The sequence below is a fragment of the Bos indicus x Bos taurus genome, chromosome 12, assembly GCF_003369695.1.
Source record: "Bos indicus x Bos taurus breed Angus x Brahman F1 hybrid chromosome 12, Bos_hybrid_MaternalHap_v2.0, whole genome shotgun sequence".
NCBI lineage: Eukaryota > Metazoa > Chordata > Mammalia > Artiodactyla > Bovidae > Bos > Bos indicus x Bos taurus.
Window position 1 is genome coordinate 70,806,411 of NC_040087.1, and position 20,291 is coordinate 70,826,701.

A 20,291-nucleotide genomic window follows, 5' to 3' on the forward strand; every position below is an offset into this window, starting at 1 on the left:
GACACATGCACCTCAATGCTCATTGCAGCACTACTTACAATAGCCAGGACATGTGCTTCCAGAGGGGCCATGGTGCCTGCCTCTGTCTGATGTCTTGGTGTCTCACAATTTTGGGGTGTCTTATTCTCTTCCCCCACAAGTTCATGAGCTCCTGGAGGGGATGGACTGTGTCTTTCTGTCATCAGTGGGGAGCCCCGCCCAGGACTTGTGGTTATGAATGCTTGTTGAATGAATGTTCAAACCCAGTCTGATTGACCCACAGTGTTTAAAAGGGTGACAGGAAGCCTCTGCTTAGTTGGAAGAGTGAAGCAGTGATGAAGTGTGTGGTCCTGGTGTTGGGACAGAGCCCTCGAGGTGGACTTGGATATCGATGCTTCTTTTAAAACCTATTCCGTTCTCTCTTTTCCAGGAAGGAAATTTCCAAGATTCTGAAAAGTTCCTACCTTAGGGGCATGAATTTGGCATCATTTTTCGCTGTGAGCAAAATCATGATTTTTGTCACCTTCATCACCAATGAGCTCCTTGACAACCTGATCACAGCCAGCCAAGTGTTTGTGGTGGTGATGCTGTTTGAGGCTCTGCGGTTCTCAAGCACCCTCTACTTCCCCATGGCTGTTGAGAAGGTGTCAGAGGCTGTCGTGAGCATCCGAAGAATCAAGGTTTGGGGACAAATAACTTTTTAAAGTTATAGGCAGATTTTACCTAAAATAGCTCCTTTATGTGGTCTCACTGTGTGCCAGTTAGGTGAGATTTAACTCTCCCAGTGCCAAAGCTGGCAGACTTCCCAGAATGTTGTAGGTATTCTCTTCTTTTATTAGGTAGAGTGTGTTACAGATATCCTAAAACTGGTTCTCATGTAGGGCCAGTAGTATATATAGATAGCAGTGGCACAGGGCTTTTGTGTAGTGATGCCTGCAGAGTGACTAAAATGTCTAAAAGCAAGAGAAGCAAACAGATTGCATCTCCTGTGCTGACTCCGATGACTAGGCAGTGACTGCACAGTCCTGGGGTACAGAGTTCCTCTCTGGACAGGGAGGGGAGGAACTTGCTGAGAGCTCTGTGCTGCTTGTACATGAAGAGTGGCCTCAGATTCACTTAATTCTCTGTGTTCAAAAATGAGTTCTTTCCTCCACAGATGTTTTGCTTGTTGGTATCTGAGCCTGCCTTTTGTATATCTGCCTTTTCATCCCTGCCCCCTTTTAATTACTGCTTAATCCTCTCTCTAACTGCCCTCTGCTTTTCAAATTTGTAATTCCCACCTTTATGTGAACTAAGAACTTCCACATGAACAAGATGGATTTAGAAAGGCATAGGAACCAGAGATCAAATTGCCAACATCCATTGGATCATAGGAAAAGCAATATAATTCCAGAAAAAGCATCTACTTCTCCTTCATTGAATACACTAAAGTCTTTGACTGTGTGGATCACAATGAACTGTGGACAATTCTGAAAGAGATGGGAATACCAGACCATCTTACCTGTCTCCTGAGAAAACTGTATTCAGTTCAAGAAACAACAGTTAGAACTGTTGCTGGAACAAGGAATGGAACAAAGACTGGTTTCAAATTGGTAAAGGAGTACCTTAAGGCTGTATATTGTCACCTTCCCTCAAGGCTCAGTCAATGAAGAATCTGCCTGCAATGTAGGAAGCCAGGGTTTGATCTCTGTGTTGGGAAGATCCCCTGGAGAAGGGCCTGACAACCCACTCCAGTGTTCTTGCCTGGAGAATTGCCATGGACAGAGGAGCCTGGAGGGCTACAATCCATGGGGTCCCTAAGAGTCAGACATGACCGAAGCAACCATGTGAAATGCCAGGCTGGATGATGCTCAAGTTGGAATCAAGATTGCCAGGAGAAATATCAATAACCTCAGATATGCAGATGACACCACTTTAATGGCAGAAAATGAAGACAAACTAAAAACCTCTTGATGAAAGTGAAAGAGGAAAGTGAAAAAGTTGGCTTAAAGCTCAACATTCAGAAAACTAAAATCATGACATCTGGTCCCATCACTTCATTGCAACATATGGGAAAACAATAGAAGCACTGACAGATTTTATTTCCTTGGGCTCCAAAATCACTGCAGACGGTGACTGCAGCCATGAAATCACAAGACGCTTGCTCCTTGGAAGAAAAGCTGTGACAAACCTAGACAGCATTATTAAAAACCAGAGGCATTACTTTGCTGACAAAGTCCATATAGTCAAAGCTATAATTTTTCCAATAGTAATGGACAGATGTGAGAGTTGGACCATAAAGAAGACTGAGCGCCAAATAATTGATGCTTTGGAATTGTGGTACTGGAGAAGACTCTTGAGAGTCCCTTGGGCTGCAAAGATTTCAAACCAGTCAATCCTAAAGTAAATCAAATCCTGAGTACTCAGTGGAAGGACTGATGCTGAAGCTGAAGCTCCAATACTTGGCCACCTAATGCCAAGAGCTGACTCATTGGAAAAGACCCTGATGCTTTTTGAAGATTGAAGGCAAGAGAAGGCAGCAACAGAGAATGAGATAGTTAGATAGCGTTACTGACTCAATCAGCATGAATTTGAGCAAACTCTTGGAAATAGTGAAAGACAGGGGAGCCTGGCGTGCTGCAGTCCACAGGGCTGCAAAGAGTTAGACATTACTTGATGACTGAACCACAACAAATGCACTGTATTATATGATTTTATTGATATATACCATGAGCTGTAATAACAGTAAATATTATTCCATATGTTATTTAATATGTTCTGATGTGAACTAATGCTTTAAGTACAGTTGGTAAAACATTATTTAGATTGTACAAAGGTTTTTATTGCAAATCCCAGGAAAGCAGTTGTTTTTTGTTTGTGCTTTCTTCCACAGTTTAACAATATGTTTTGTTTGTTTGTTTTGTTTTCTGTAGAATTTTCTGTTACTTGATGAGATACCAGAGCTCCACCCTCAGCAGCCATCAGATGGTGAAAGGATAGTGGACATGCAAGATTTCACTGCTTTTTGGGATGAGGTAACAAGTCTTCCATTCCAGGATCCTGACTTCTAACAGACAACTGTGACATGGACTACTGGAGAATTTTTAGATTTTATGTGTGGTGTAAACTGTGAGTTGCTCATTTACTGAAAGTATGTTCTAAAAATTCTCAAAATTGGGACTAAAGTTGTATCTAATGGAGATTAAGTATAAAATCAACCTAAGACCTTTGACTTATTGCTTGCTCTCTATCTCATTTTCAAGAGAGATTTAAAAGTATTAGCACCTTTTGAACTTAAAGTACATACATTTGTAATGTTAGCATTTATATAAATGGACAGACAAAATGCTGCAGTGTGGAATGGGTTAATTGCACAACTGGTTGTTTAAGAGGCTTTGGGGAGTTAGTGTACAATTTTGCCTTGATTATCAGATGACATTATTATACATAGAGTGAGGCTGTGATCTGGACTTTGGCTGGGGTAGGGTGGGGACTCCCCCATCCTGAGCTTCTGGATGGTTCTGTACACTTTGTTGGCAGCCAAGGGCAGGAGGAGACAGCCCATGGGCATAGTGAGCACCAGTGATTCCTAGTTAAAGATTGCACTTGATGACAAGTTAACAGCGTTGTTGACAAGTTGATGACAAGTTGGTGGTTTCCAAAACTTGGTTTATTTGTTAGTTGCAGGCAATGAAAAAAAAAAAGACCGGGTCTGGTTTCAAGAAGCTGTCAGTATTGCACACCCAGTGCAGGCCCTTTGCCAACGGAAATGCTCCCCCCACCCTAGGTTTCATGGTCCTCTGTGCTCACCCTCCTGCATCAGTGTGGATTAGTCAGGAAAATTGAATCCCACCATGGGAGAGGGAGTTCCATGCAGGAAGTTAGTTACGTAGGTGATAAAAGAGGGAGGAAAAATTAGAAAGGGTAAAACAGTAGTGCATGAGACAACCCGGAGATTAGCAATGGCAGGAAGCTGCCCTCACGTCCAGCGCTGGAGGGACTCAGGGAGGAGACACCTCCACCAGAGGGTCCACCGTCCAGAGCAGAGCCCAGGAACCGGGCTGTTAGAGTGGGGACCACAGAGCATGTGTCCTGACTGTAAAGTCACCCTGTCTTTAGTGCCTGTGACTCTGTGGTGCCACCTGCATTGTGTTCACCTGATTCTGACTCAGCACCTGCCTTCTCCACCGTCAACACAGTGGTTTGTTCCCAGATACATGAAACCACATCCCTGCACCTTCTGTACATGGAAACTCACACACGGTGCCTAACCTTCCCTGATGGTTTCTCCTACCTTAATATAGTAGATTTATCTCCTGCTTGGTGTTTCTCAGCATAATGCTCTTGAAGCATTTATAGAAAGCACCACTAAAATTCCATTTTAAAGGCCACTCTATGTGAATGCTAACATATCCTTTATATGACTCATTAGCAGATTTCTTTTTTTCCCAGTAAACACATAGATTTATCATTTATTTATTTTTTGTAGATTTATTTTAAAACAGTTTGATATATGATACAGATTGGTTCTGCAGTTTTTAATGAACTAAAATAAAAGTATCTATATACAACAGTATATGCCTGTGCAACAAATATCTGTAAGGTAAAATAAGGGATTTTAGTTGTACTACAGTCTATGTGAAAAAAATCATGTGAAAAATCTGAAAAGGTTTCTATATACCTTCTAGAGTAAAAAAAAAAATCAAACTATTAATAACTCAAGGTACTAAACTCCTAAAGGAAGAGGAACAAGGCTGTGAGGCGTTTCTTGTAAACTCTAATTCCATATTATGGTTTTGTTAGAGCAGCATTCAAAATTACAGGAGAGGCTTCATCAGCTACATTTTCATAGAAATAGCTACAGTGTTAACATTACTGTGTGCCAAGGTGTTCCTGTGTACCTAAATGACAATGATGCCATTGCAGCTAATATTTTACACTTTGGGAGAATGGAAATTCTATGTATTCTCAACTAAATCTTGTATCTTATAGCACTCACTAAAAACTAACAGTCATGGCACTATTGTGAGGTACCTAGGTTGTTACTACTGGGGGAAACACAAAAATGTAAGCCTGCCTTTCCCCAGAAATCTCTGAAGCTAGAAATTTTAAACAATTAAGGCCCTTGAAAACACTAGGGATATGTACAGATTTGCAAGGAAAAGAAACTCTAGTTGTACCAGCAAGTTATGAAGAAACAGTTAATCTTCATTTTATGAACCTTTAATTATCTAAATGTAAGGAAATCTGGCTTAAAAAATGGACAAAAGCAATTTGTCATTTCTTGCCATAAAATATTTAAAACCAAGTACTAAATTCAACTACTATAGATGAAAGAAACTAAAACAAAAAAGCCTTAGTAATTGGAGCCTTAATGAGCAAAAGCTCATTTTAAATTGATTTGAACCCCTGAACTAATCCTGTGTGTCAAAGTCAGGGAAGAGGGATCCCTCTATACCTGAAAAAACTAGTGCTTCATAAGGAAACTAAAAAAATGAAAGTATGCATGTTATCACACCACAGGAATTGAAACTGGTAAAGGATGGGAGAGAAGAAAGAAAAAGTATGATCTGTTTATCCAGGGCAATCATCATTAAAAATCCACAGTAATCTGACCAACTAAATTTTTTTCTGAAATTACACTGCTCACATTTACTGTGTTAAAACTTAAAATGATTGTCTAATTAAAGAGTAAATGATTCTAAAACAACTTCTTTCTTGCCTCATAGAAGTTATTTTTCAAGAAAGCTTGGTGGAAATCTTTTTGAGGCACAACAGTGTTAGGATAATTTTTTAAAGTACAGAGGAAAATAAAATTAAATCAACTTTATACTTTTTATTAGCCATTAGAAAACTTTTGGGTGGTTCAATAGATGAAGGCTTTTGACTTTGTATAACATCGTTTAAGTCACTTGGGTTTTGAATAAAATAGGGATGTTTTCAATTAAATGCTAACACTTAAGTATCTTAAAGCAGGTTTTTTACTACCCACATCAACAGTTACATCCTCCAACCAACTTTTCCCTTCTTTAATGTGAAATGTCGAATCACCATTTGAGGCACTGTTTTTTAATTTCTCAAACATATAAGGTGCTTTACAAGTATGAACAATAAGCTGCTATACTTTACTATTTTTCTTGTTTCTATGTAGAAAGAATAACTGTTATTAAGCACAGAATTTTGCTCTAAGGCTACTAAATTTATAAATCTATTCCACTTTGGAAATGATAGCCAAAAATCCACCTGCTTGATGCTGCTTCAGCATATTCTTCTGAATTCTGATCACTAAACTACATCCTGAGTTTGCATAAAAATAATGCAGCTTTCAGGCTTTAAAATGACAACATTAAAACTGCCAAGAGAGTCATGGGGTTGTCTGCACAGGACAGTGTTTTCTGTCACTTACAGAGTCACAGCTGACATGTCAAGAAGAGAGAACTAATACCACAGCAACAGTCATTTAAGGTAAAAAAAGACACAAGGATTCATGCAGAATGTTTTAAATATTCCCTTGAACAAAGTGATTTAACTGATTCTTCTTCAAGGGCGATGCTTATAAGGGAACAATTAAGGGTCGTAGAATAACATCTTCCATGTGCGACATATTGAAAGAAAATATTGTTTCAGTTAGTTACACACCAGTACTTGTTAATTTAGCAGGTCTGTTTTCATAGTGTAGTAGTTTTGTTTTTTAGATCTGAAGAATTTATAGAGAAAGAAAATGACACCCTGCACACCCAAGACAAAGACATTTCTTCTAAAGAAGCTGGATGTGTCAAAGGCAGACTTTGGCACAGGTTGGGAGGTCGGAGTTAGAGTGGTGTTACTTGTACCTGACTTGGTCTCTGTGGTGGGAGCTGAGGAGGGGAAGGCAGAGTTGTGGATTTAGAATTGGTTGGTGTTGGTTGGCAGTGGGCACAGAACAGAATTCAGCACCTGACAGTCACTAATGTTGAGTTATCTGAATAGTAGCTTTTACCTTTCATTTTTTCCAAAAGAAGTTAGTATTAGCAACCTTAGCATCAAAACAGGAAACACAGCTGTTGTGGTTTCCCAGATTTCTGGTGCTGAAGAGGTGCCTCTGAGGAGTGGCGGCACTGGGGCTCTCATGGTGGTGCTCAGTAAAGCCGGGCTATAATCACATCAGGGCCAGGGTGGTGCCCTGAGCTGGTCATCACACAGAGCGTGGCCAGGCAGCCCACAGCCCAGGGCAGCGGGTGGGAGAGCCTGGACATCACGTCCTCCATGCAGGTGTTCAAGTGGACCCATCACTGCGTCTGTCCTTCTGTCCCCTGCACCCTCCCCCCCCAGTGTGTGCAGGTGTCCATTGAATTGCTTCTGTACCAAACTATGTAGCATTTTAAAGTGAACTATCTTGTCTTCAAGAGCTTAATAACATGGTCACAGACTTCTGTGTAAATTGCACTGTAGTCCAGAACACCCTGTTCTGTTGTCCTGGCCTTGCCTATGGAAGCACTATGCCCCCTGTTGGGGTCATTAGTGATTAGGGCTGTCAGGTTAGGTCACGGATGAGAGAGCCCTAGGAGGGGAAGGGGAAGACATTTGGGTTTTGGAGAGAAGCTGAGTCTAAATGAAGCCCCTGCTGGGCTGGGAGGCAGGAGACAGACATGAGCTCAGTAACCTGCTCCCCTAGACAGCCAGGTGGGCAGGTGGGGAAGGTCTTGGGGACTCAGGTCTCATTCATGGAATGATGGGACTTGGTCACAATCTTTATGCTTTAAAATAAATGGTTCCAGGACTTCTCTGGTGGTCCAGTGGTTAAGAATCCACCTGCTAGTACAGGGGATGTGGGTTCCACCCCTGGTGAAGAACTAAGATCTCAACATGCTATGCAGCAATTAAGCCCACACACTGCAACAAAGACCCAGAGCAGCCAAAATAAGAAAAATAGTCCTGTGGGAGCCTGCAGATCTCACGGGACCGGGGTTTCAAACTGCGTCTGCACAGAGTTGGGGCTCAGATGATAATCCTTGAGTCAGTGTCCCCCAGCCTGGTTAACCAGTGGGGGAGGGGACCCAGCAGCCATGGACTGTTGAGTGCTGCCCCTTTCTGGTCACCGCAGAGCAGTGTCGGATCCTGAAGCCTAAACAGGGAGGGAACCCTGCCTGGCCCTGACAGAAGGTTCAATTCAGTTCAGTCGCTCAGTTGTGTCCAACTCTTTGCAACCCCATGGACTGCAGCACACCAGGCTTCCCTGTCTATCACCGACTTCCAGAGCTTACTCAAACTCATGTCCATCAAGTCAATGATGCCCTCCAACCATCTCATCCTCTGTCATCCCCCTCCTCTGCCCACCTTCAATCTTTCCCAGCCATCAGGGTCTTCTCAAATGATTCATTTCTTTGCATCAGGTGGCCAAACTATTGGAGTTTCAGCTTCAGCATGAGTCCTTCCAGTGAATATTCAGGGCTGATTTCCTTTAGGACGGACTGGTTGGATCTCTGTGCTGTCCAAAGGACTCTCAAGAGTCTTCTCCAACACCACAGTTCAAAAGCATCAATTCTTTGGTGCTCAGCTTTCTTTTCTCACATCCATACATGACTCCTGGAAAAATCATAGCTTTGATTAGGTGGACCTTTGTTAGTAAAGTAATGTCTCTGCTTTTTAATATGTTGTGTAGGTCGGTCATAGCTTTTCTTTGAAAGAACAAGCATCTTTTAATTTCATGGCTGCAGTCACCATCTGCAGTGATTTTGGAGCTCCAAAAAATAAAGTCTGTCACTCTTTCCATCGTTTCCCCATCTACTTGCCATGAAGTGATGGGACTGGATGCCATGATCTTAGTTTTCTGAGTGTTGAGTTTTTTGTTTTTTGTTTTGAGTGTTTAGTTTTAAGCCAGCTTTTTCACTCTCCTCTTTCACTTTCATCAAGAGGTTCTTTAGTTCTTCACTTTCTGCCTTAAGGGTGGTGTTATCTGCATATCTGAGGTTATTGATATTTCTCCCGGCAGTCTTGATTCCAGCTTGTGCTTCATCCAGCCTGGCATTTGGCTTGAAATGACAGACTGAGGGGCTGCAATAGGAGGCTGATGTCTGCAGGTGGTTCACTATTTTGTAGTCATAACGGAATGAAAAGTAGTAAAATAGGAATTCCAAGCATCAGGCAGGAGAGAGGAGTGGAGAAGCTTAAAAAGCTTAAAAAATATTTCTTGTGTATTAAAATCTAGCTTCCTATTGATAATTTGTCATTCCCCAAATCTGAAACTAGTTTTTTTTGGTGATGAAAAATCATTGTCATTATTTTAGTATGTGAGTATTATATAATCAGTTCAATTCTTTCCAGAAAATATTTTCAGTTTGAAGAGTATCCAGACTTTTAATCCAGACTCTGTGCTTTTAGTCTTTAGGGTATTTTACTGAATCACATGTAACCACTATTTTTTTTTTTCTTGACACAGCAGTTACTGGCAATTTTATTAACACTTTGAATATGTAGAGACACACACATACCCTTAAGTCTACCAGGAATACAACCTGTGATTGGCTTGATGAGTACTTTGTCCTCCCTCACATTGGAATGTGCACTGTTGCGTGTACCTTCACGTTTTGTTTTTCTTACAGTACAAATACTTTATTGCTCCTATTTAACCAGGACAGGTAATGCATGTAAGACATAGGAAATTGAGGCTTTATCACTTTATCCCATAATGGCATAATTAATTTCTTTATTCCCCAATTGTTGTTGTGTTTGTGCTACAGTATAGCTCTCATTAAATGAGAGCTTTGACTGTTACTTATAAGAATTAATTTACCAAGAGTGACTTCTTCATATAAAGTGCCATTTTGCTTGCTGAACATTATTGAGGTTCATTCTATATTGAATGAAAATGGAGACATTTGTGGATATTTCAAATTATTTATTGAAGGGCCAGGCACACCAGGTACTTATGCTGCCACCTTGTGGATTAATGAGACAGTTAAAACCAAGGGTCATGATGAAAACTTGAAAAGGAAGTGCAAGTGTTAGCCCCTCAGTCGTGTCCAACTTTTTGTGACCCCACCGACTGTAGCCCGCCAGGCTCCTCTGTCCCTGATATTCTTCAGGCAAGAATACTGGAGTAGGTTTCCATTCTCTTCTCCAGGGGATCTTCCTGACCCAGGGATCGAACCCAGATCTCCTACATTGCTGGAAGATTCTTTACCATCTGAGCCACATGATTAAAAACCTCCCACACTGAATATTGTATTAAGTACATTATTTTAATAAACTAGTGTGCATGCTTCAGTTTGCATTTCAGGTAGGTGCCTTGTCATCTCTGCTATTTAAAATCTGTGGGTGTCTAGAGCTGTGTCCAGAAATCTGGTAAAAGAAGGAGCCTTCCTAAAGGCAGCTAAAACTTCTTCAACACCCTAAAGATATAGGATTGGATGAAAAGGCCTTTTGAGCACAGTATATTGAAATAGGAAGGAGAAAATGTTGGTTAATGTGAGCATATCAATAACTATTACATTTTTTCTATTTTCTAAAGTAAGGTGTATGTTACTTTATTGAAATGGGTACATTTTTATAAACTTTAATTTGCAGGAATCAGAAACCCCATCTCTACGAGGCCTTTCCTTTACTGTCAGACCCGGTGAACTGTTAGCTGTGGTTGGACCTGTGGGAGCAGGAAAGGTAAGTTGTGATGCCCTTGATGCAACACCACAGCCCTTGTTAAATTCTCAAGAGTGAAACCCGGAGCTGAGTGTGACACAGTTTGAATTGGCTGTATTTAGAACGGTGTTTCTCTATGTGTGTTCCATGCAATATTAGTTTGTGAGAAGGTTTCGTGGCCACATAAACCTAGATAAATGCACACTGTGTTTTCCTTCTTGGTGCTTTACGTGGCACAGTTGTGAATTGGTGTCAGGAATTTGGACATCTCAGTGAAGGGGATTATCTATGTGACAGCTGTTCAGGTTGGATAGAGACAATGGGGGCTTCTTTTTGTCACAGTGGCCCCTCCAGGAATTCTGGAGGTGGTAAAGGCTCTTCTAGGAAGCTCTGAGCATTTCTTTACGTGACTTGACTTGGTCCCATCGGTACACATGCAGTGAAGGTGCAGCCACGTGCTGGAGATAAAGGTACAGACTTGAGCAAGATCCCGACTCTGCCTTTCAGAGGCAACCAAGTTCCAGGGCAAGACAGATATGCAGGCAGGTTATTTCAGCCCAGTGTGGTGAGCACTCTGATGGTATGGACACGGATATGTCATTTCTGTGTGTTACAGGAGATTTGAAGGGCATGTGTAGATGCACTTAGTGTCCTGTGTTTTGTATGACAAAATGCAGAAACCCAAATGTGGGATGTGTACAGGACAGGGTGATGATTTCCTCCATGAAGGGCTTTTAAAATTTTTATTTTTTAAAATTGGAGAATAATCGCCATACATCAACATGAATCAACAGCCATAGGTATACAGATGTCTCCTCTCTCTTGAATATTTTTCCCACCTCTCACCCTGTCCTACCACCCTAGGTTGTCGCAGAGCACAGAATTTTGAGCTCCCTGGGCATGATGGACTTCTATTCTTCAAATGCAACTAGCTCAGAGTTCTTTTAAATAATAATCTTTGGATATATTCTTCACACAAAGCTTTAAAAATTTTTTAAAATATATTTTAAAATTTATTTGATTGCATTGGGTCTTGGTTGCAGTGCCTGGGGTCTCTAATTGTGGTATGTGGGCTGAGTTACCCTGGGCCACATGGGATCTTAGTTCTCTGACCACAGAACTGACCACAGGGGACCACAGGGGACCACAGATCTGACCAGAGCCTCTGTCATTGGAAGATGGATTCTTCTTTTTTTTTTCAGTGTTTATATTCTGAATGTAGTTATTATTTTTTTAACTTTTTGTTTTATATTGGGTTGTAGCCAGTTAACAATGTACTGATAGTTTCAGGTGAACAGTGAAGGGTGTATGTCAGCCATATATATACATGTATCCATTCTCCCCCAAACTCCCCTCCCATCCAGACTGCCATGTAACATTGACTAGAGTTCCATGAGCGATAGAGTAGGTCCCTGCTGGTGATCCATTTCAAATATAGCAGTGTGTACCTGTCCATCCTGAACTCCCAAACTATGCCTTCCACCCATCCTGGAAGGCGGATTCTTAACCACTGGACCACCAGGGAAATACCCACATAACTTTTTTTCTTGTTGCAAATTATGTTTATTGATGATAGCTTTATATAATTACTCCCTATATTCGATGTTACAAACTTTAGGGTCTTTGAGATAGGCAGGATACTTGTATGTAACTGGTATAAACCCCCAAATTTGAGCTCTCTTAATTGCTTTTGTGATTTCCTTTTGTTTGTTCCCACAAACACCTGTTATGTGCCTTCCATAAATGCATCCAGTAAATGGAGAAATAAACTGGGATAAAAGCTGTAGATTCTTATAATCTACACATTTTTCATACAAGATACATTTTTTCAGAGGCGCCTTATAAGGATTTTCCATTGGAATAGGCAGGTCCCTGTTGCTGGTTACCTGTTTATATTGTGAACAACTTCTTCTCCACAGCACTGCATGAATCCCAGGATTTATGAGGCAGACAACAGCTGTTGTAAAATGCGTCAACTTTCTCTTCCCTAGCCCACTGCAAAGAGCTACCATAGTGGCCATGGTTCTTTGCTCCTCTCCTCCCCACATAGTTTTTTAAGAAAAAGTATTTGTCAAGAAAAAGATAACAAATGCAAGAACAACTGCATTACACATCAGATACAGAAAGTACACATCATGCTGGTCTGCTCTGCTAGTGAAGGATGTTAAGCATTCTTAGTCTTTGCTGAGTAGAGCACTTCATTTGGGGGAAACTCTGGCAGAGTGGATTGTTACAGTATTAACATTCCTTACCAACCTTTAGTCTACGTTGACCAATAGTGCTGTTTTCCATTTTTTTCTGCAACTTCCAGAGCTGTACTTTATCCTGTTCTGATATCATTTATCAAGCACCAGGGTGGGGTTGGCTATGCTGTGGGGTGTGTTCCGTCCTGAGTGCTGCCTGTTCACGCATGTGTGTTGCCTTCTGTTTCAGTCATCACTGTTACGTGCTGTCCTCGGGGAGCTGCCCCCAAGACAGGGGAAGGTCAGAGTGCATGGGAAGATCGCGTATGTTTCTCAGCAGCCCTGGGTGTTTCCAGGAACTGTGAGGAGTAATATTTTATTTGGGAAGAAATATGAAAAAGACCGATATGAAAAAGTAATAAGGGCTTGTGCTTTGGAAAAGGTGAGTAATGACTCTTGAGTTGCATGTACTCAAATTTCAAATAATAATATTGGTTTAAGCTCTAAGATTTGTTGAAAGTTCTTTTTATTTGATTTTGAAAGGTCTTTTATTTGTTGCTTTAAGCTGGACTTCTGCGTAAGTATGCAGTCATATGCATTGTTGTTTTAATTCTGGTGTGATAATGATGGTCACAGAATGCCTTTGTTTCATTTGGTGGTTTCATTCACTTTTAGATTCTTTTTTTAATGGACAATTAACAAAAATTTGTAAGAATAGAGAGCACTGTGTAATGAACCCTCATGTTCCTACCCCCAGGTTCAGCTGGGGTCAGCTGGTGGCCAGTCTTGCTGGGTCATTACCCCTGCCCTGGGCCACCCCTCCACCTAACACCCCACCCCATCCCCCAGTATTCCAGAGCATATACTAGACCTCAGGTTAGTTCATCTGTAGACATTGTTGTTCAGTCACTAAATCCTGTCCAGCTCTTTTTGACCCTATGGAGTACAGCACTCCAGGCTTCCCCATCCTTCACCATCTCCTGGAGCTTGCTCAAACTCATGTCCACCGAGTCAGTGAGGCCATCCAACCATCTCATTCTCTGTCATCCCCTTCTCCTCCTGCCTGCAGTCTTTTCCAGTGTCAGGGTCTTTTCCAATGAGTTGGCAGTTCATACAAGTGGCCAAATTATTGGAGCTTCAGCTTTAGCATCAGTCTTTCCAATGAATATTTAGGGTTAATGTCCTTTAGGATTGACTGGTTTAATCTCCTTGCAGTCCAAGGGACTCTCAAGAGACTTCTCTAGAACCATAATTCAAAAGTATCAATTCTTTGGCACTCAGCCTTCTTTATGCTCCAACTCTAACATTCATACATGACTACTGGAAAAAACCATAGCTTTGACTATATGGACCCTTGTCAGCAAAGTGATGTCTCTGCTTTTTAATATGCTGTCTAGGTTGGTCATAGCTTTTCTTCCAAAAGAGCAAGCATCTTTTAATTTCATGGCTTCAGTCACCATCTGCAGTGATTTTTCTTTTTTTCATCTGCAGTGATTTTTGAGCCCAAGAAAATAAAATCTGTCACTGTTTCCACCTTTTCCTCACCTATTTTCCGGGAATTAACTTATATGCAGAGTACATCATGAGAAACGCTGGACTGGAGGAAACACAAACTGAAATCAAGATTGCCGGAAGAAATATCAATAACCTCAGATATGCAGATGACACCACCCTTATGGCAGAAAGTGAAGAGGAACTCAAAAACCTCTTGATGAAAGTGAAAGTGGAGAGTGAAAAAGTTGGCTTAAAGCTCAACATTCAGAAAACGAATATCATGGCATCCGGTCCCACCACTTCATGGGAAATAGATGGGGAAACAGTGGAAACAGTGTCAGACTTTATTTTCTGGACTCCAAAATCACTGCAGCCATGAAATTAAAAGACGCTTACTCCTTGGAAGGAAAGTTATGAACAACCTAGACAGCATGTTCAAAAGCAGAGACATTACTTTGCCAACAAAGGTTCGTCTAGTCAAGGCTATGGTTTTTCCTGTGGTCATGTATGGATGTGAGAGTTGGACTGTGAAGAAGGCTAAGCACCGAAGAATTGATGCTTTTGAACTGTGGTGTTGGAGAAGACTCTTGAGAGTCCCTTGGACTGCAAGGAGATCCAACCAGTCCATTCTGAAGGAGATCAGCCCTGGGATTTCTTTGGAAGCAATGATGCTAAAGCTGAAACTCCAGCACTTTGGCCACCTCATGCGAAGAGTTGATTCATTGGAAAAGACTCTGATGCTGGGAGGGATTGGGGGCAGGAAGAGAAGGGGACGACAGAGGATGAGATGGCTGGACGGCATCACTGACTCAATGGACATGAGTCTGAGTGAACTCCGGGAGATGGTGATGGACAGGGAGGCGTGATGTGCTGTGATTCATGGGGTCACAAAGAGTCGGACACGACTGAGCGACTGATCTGATCTGATCTGAATGGGACCAGATGCCACATAAATCAACAGTAAACATATTCTGTTACCATAAGCAATATAGTATGTAACATTTGACTGTCTATTATCCTTAACCACTTTTAAAAACTTAAAAAAATTTTTTTATAAAAAGCTTTTAAGGATTTTAAAAAATTTTAGGCATTACATTGAGGTATCATGCTGATAAATTCTAGTTTGATATTTTCCCACATAGATTGCTTGACCTTACAAATCCGTCTTGTATGCCTGTAAGTTTGTACTTTCATCTTATATTTACACATTCCTGCCAACTTGGACATTTTCTTTTCAGACTGCCTTAACAATCATAGGATAACAAGTTAACTGATCATTCTGTGTCTAGGTATAGATGCCTTTGACACTTGAGTTATTTTAGCGTTGCCTTCATTTCAAATATAATCTTTGGTTACCACCTGGGCATCATGGTGTGAAAGAGCATAAGGCTATGAACTGGTTCAAAAGGACATGATCTGGTTCAGATTCCAGCTCTTCTGTTTAGCAGTTGACCATCCTCAGACCAGTGATATGGCATTACTTTGTCTAAGTTTCCTCATCTGTGAAATGGGGCCAGGACTTCCTGTGAGGTTGTTGTGAGGATTAGAAATAATAAGTGTCAGGGTCCAGCACAGAGCTTGGTGCACAGATCTTACTCCCCAGGAGCTGAGAGAAGCTGTGTGCACGTGTACAAATGATGAAGCAGAATAAGACGGTCCTTCGTGAGAGATGAGAGATGTAAACAGAGCCTTAGGAACCCAGCAGGAAGGGATGAGTCCAGGATAGTTCCATGGGAGAGGGTGCTTGGGATGAGCCTGGGAAAATGGGCAGAATATTGACAGGCCGTGAGAGGAGGGGCGATTCCACATGGGAAAAAAGCTGTGAAGGAAGACAGGGCTCCTGCTGCTCGACTCTAGAGTCCATCCCTCCTTAGCCAGGGCCTCATGTCCGGACCCACATTTACCATTTCAGCAGTCTTCTCCGTGGTGCTTCTACTGTAAGTCTCCACCACTGCTGAAGGGCCCTAGATGTGCTTCTGGATGGATGGCACCAAACCAGCATCGCCATTTCCTAGTTTGCCTCTAGTTTGTGTGTCTGCTGTTCAGTAAGAATTGGGGAAACTTAGCTTAAAGGAAAATAACGTGAATAAGAACACCTTTCTGTCAGTGGGGGGAATTGTAGTCTATACTCAAGTCAGGCTTTTCCCTTTAACCTAATCAGAAAATAGTGGCTGGGAAATTAGCCTGACTTGGATTTTATTTCAAATCCTGTGAAATGTTTTTCCCATTTGCGGCCGGTCCATAAATAATCGTCAGAGTCAACAACACACTTACAGTACTGCTACCAGACTCAGAGAGCCTGTTTCTTGTGCCCTAACTGTGCTAAGTGAATGAGTGGATTTAGGTGCCTTTTCTAGAACATGGTTAAGATTGCTGTGCTATGATGTGTTACTATTTTGAGAAACAAAATGAAAGAACATAGAATCAAAGCATAAAAACTAAGTGGAATAGTTTGCAAGGATTTGAACAGTGAAATACAGGCCAACAACTCTGTGTGCGTGTGCATGTGAGTGTGTGTGTGCGTGTGTGTGTGTGTAGGGCTGGGAACCTGTCTTAAAATGGCTCACTGTTGTTCATGAAAACCAAAGCAATGGATGGTAATAACTTCTGAACTCAACAAAGAAAGAAGGTGAAATAATGATGAATTTTCATGACAGACCAATTGCTGCCTTTCATTGGATGTACCCCAGTTAAGCTTTGAGTGAGCAGGGAACCTGTGTGTCTGTGTGCCTGTCAGGGAGGGTTACGATGAAGACACCTTCTTTCTTCTCTTTATGGTCATGTGCTTTGCATGTTATGACCCACACTGTGAATGTGGTCCCACTGTTGGTTTGATGGGAAAATAGGCATCAGCCACCAGTAGCAAGTTATAATCAATTTCAGTCCTTTTCCCATTGATAGAGGTTGTTCTCACTTTTGAATTTAGTGACTTGTTTTTGTAGCACATTCTGTAGAAGAGGAATGTGGGACTTAGGGAGATCAAAGGACTTGTTTATCATGGAGACTCCAGTGTGCTACCCACTTTCTCCCCAAATTTGCTAAAGTAGAGACAGAGAGTGAGGGCATCATCTGCAGAAAAGTACTGCTATGTATCTTAGGTTGATGCCTGAGGGGTTTAGTAGATAATTCAAAGATTTCTGACATAATGATCTCTGTTCGTTTCCAAGGCAAACCATTCAATATCACTGTAATCCAAGTCTATGCCCTAACCAGTAATGCTGAAGAAGCTGAAGTTGAATGGTTCTATGAAGACCTACAAGACCTTTTAGTAACACCCAAAAAAGATACCCTTTTTATTATAGGGGACTGGAATGCAAAAGTAGGAAGTCAAGAAACACCTGGAGTAACAGGCAAATTTGGCATTGGAATATGGAATGAAACAGGTCAAAGACTAATAGAATTTTGCCAAGAAAATGCACTGATCATAGCAAACAGCCTCTTCCAACAACACAAGAGAAGACTCTATGCATGGACATCACCAGATAGTCAACACCAAAATCAGATCCATTATATTCTTTGTGGGCAAAGATGGAGAAGCTCTATACAGTCAATAAAAACAAGACCAGGAGCTGACTGTGACTCAGATCATGAACTCCTTATTGCCAAATTCAGACTGACATTGAAGAAAGTAGGGAAACCACTAGACCATTCAGGTATGACCTAAATCAAATTCCTTATGATTATACCGTGGAAGTGAGAAATAGGTTTAAGGGACTAGATCTGATAGATAGAGTGCCCGATGAATTATGGACAGAGGTTCATGACATTGTACAGGAAACAGGGATCAAGAACATTCCCATGGAAAAGAAATGGAAAAAAGCAAAATGGCTGTCTGAGGAGGCCTTAGAAATAGCTGTGAAAAGAAGAGAAGTGAAAAACAAAGGAGAAAGCATCTGAATTCAGAATTCTGAAGAATAGCAAGAAGAGATAAGAAAGCCTTCTTCAGCGATCAATGCAAAGAAATAGAGGCAAACAACAGAATGGGAAAGACTACAGATCTCTTCAAGAAAACTAGAGATACCAAGGGAACATTTCATGCAAAGATGGGCTCAATAAAGGACAGAAATGGTATGGACCTAACAGAAGCAGAAGATAAGAAGAGGTGGCAAGAATACACAGAAGAACTGTACAAAAAGATCTTCACGACCAAGGTAATCATGATGGTGTGATCACTCACCTAGAGCCAGACATCCTGGAATGTGAAGTCAAGTGGGCCTTAGAAAGCATCACTATGAACAAAGCTAGTGGAGGTGATGGAATTCCATTTGAGCTATTTCAAATCCTGAAAGATGATGCTGTGAAAGTGCTGCACTCAATATGCCAGCAAATTTGGAAAACTCAGCAGTGGCCACAGGATTGGAAAAGTTCAGTTTTCATTCCAATCCCAAATAAAGGCAATGCTAAAGAATGCTCAAACTACTGCACAATTGCACTCATCTCACACACTAGTAAAGTAATTCTCAAAATTCTCCAAGCTAGGCTTCAGCAATATGTGAACCATGAACTTCCAGATGTTCAAGCTGGTTTTAGAAAAGGAACTGCCAACATCTGCTGGATCATGGCTAAAGCAAGAGAGTTCCAGAAAAACATCTATTTCTTCTTTATTGACTATGCCAAAGCCTTTGACTGTGTGGATCACAATAAACTGTGGAAAATAAACACCAATACAGTATACTAACGCATATATATGGAATTTAGAAAGATGGTAACAATAACCCTGTGTACGAGACAGCAAAAGAGACACTGATGTATAGAACAGTCTTATGGACTCTGTGGGAGAGGGAGAGGGTGGGAAGATTTGGGAGAATGGCATTGAAACATGTAAAATATCATGTATGAAACGAGATGCCAGTCCAGGTTCGATGCACGATACTGGATGCTTGGGGCTAGTGCACTGGGACGACCCAGAGGGATGGTATGGGGAGGGAGGAGGGAGGAGGGTTCAGGATGGGGAACACATGTATACCTGTGGCGGATTCATTTTGATATTTGGCAAAACTAATACAATTATGTAAAGTTTAAAAATAAAATAAAATTTAAAAAAAATTCTGAAAGAGATGGGAATACCAGACCACCTGACCTGCCTCTTGAGAAACCTATATGCAGGTCAGGAAGCAACAGTTAGAACTGGACATGGAACAACAGACTGGTTCCAAATAGGAAAAGGAGTACGTCAAGGCTGTATATTGTCACCCTGCTTATTTAACTTATGTGCAGAGTACATCATGAGAAACGCTGGGCTGGAAGAAGCACAAGCTGGGTCAAGATTGCCGGGAGAAATATCAATAACCTCAGATATGCAGATGACACCACCCTTGTGACAGAAAGTGAAGAGGAACTAAAAAGCCTCTTGATGAAACTGAAAGTGGAAAGTGAAAAAGTTGACTTAAAGCTAAACATTCAGAAAACGAAGATCATGGCATCTGGTCCCATCACTTCATGGGAAATAGATGGGGAAACAGTGGAAACAGTGTCAGACTTTATTTTTTTGTACTCCAAAATCACTTCGGATGGTGATTGCAGCCATGAAATTAAAAGACACTTACTCCTTGGAAGAAAAGTTATAACCAACCTAGATAGCATGTTGAAAAGCAGAGACATTACTTTGCCAACAAAGGTCCATCTAGTCAAGGCTATGGTTTTTCCAGTGATCATGTATGGATGTGAGAGTTGGACTATGAAGAAAGCTGAGCACCGAAGAATTGATGCTTTTGAACTGTGGTGTTGGAGAAGACTCTTGAGAGTCCCTTGGACTACAAGGAGATCCAACCAGTCCATTCTGAAGGAGATCAGCTCTTGGATTTCTTTGGAAGCAATGATGCTAAAGCTGAAACTCCAGTACTTTGGCCACCTCATGCAAAGAGTTGACTCATTGGAAAAGACTCTGATGCTGGGAGGGATTGGGGGCAGGAGGAGAAGGGGATGACGGAGGATGAGATGGCTGGATGGCATCACTGACTCAATGGGTGTGAGTCTGAGTGAACTCTGGGAGTTGGTGATGGACAGGGAGGCCTGGCGTGCTGCGATTCTTGGGGTCGCCAA

The 20,291-nt window shown here is 41.5% G+C and overlaps 2 protein-coding genes across 5 annotated transcripts in view; one reads left to right on the plus strand and one right to left on the minus strand.

Moving 5' to 3' along the window:
• The window catches only part of LOC113902485 (multidrug resistance-associated protein 4-like), a 157,691-nt gene that overhangs the window by 30,616 nt on the left and 106,784 nt on the right, over positions 1–20,291 (plus strand). For all 3 annotated transcript variants that reach the window (XM_027557822.1, XM_027557823.1, XM_027557821.1), the window contains exons 8-11: positions 410–659; positions 2,892–2,993; positions 10,504–10,593; positions 13,006–13,197. In XM_027557822.1, the coding sequence (XP_027413623.1) occupies positions 410–659; positions 2,892–2,993; positions 10,504–10,593; positions 13,006–13,197 (634 nt within the window). The remainder of the gene's footprint in view (positions 1–409; positions 660–2,891; positions 2,994–10,503; positions 10,594–13,005; positions 13,198–20,291) is intronic.
• On the minus strand, positions 12,159–12,593 carry LOC113902488 (28S ribosomal protein S18c, mitochondrial-like). Of its 2 annotated transcripts, XM_027557825.1 has the most exons (2): positions 12,439–12,593; positions 12,159–12,354 (listed from the first exon to the last, which is right to left on the minus strand). In XM_027557825.1, exons 1-2 carry the CDS (start codon positions 12,591–12,593, stop codon positions 12,159–12,161), a joined length of 351 nt encoding a protein of 116 aa, XP_027413626.1. The 2 variants fall into 2 exon arrangements, with proteins under 2 accessions (XP_027413626.1, XP_027413625.1); XM_027557824.1 differs by having other exon boundaries at positions 12,159–12,593.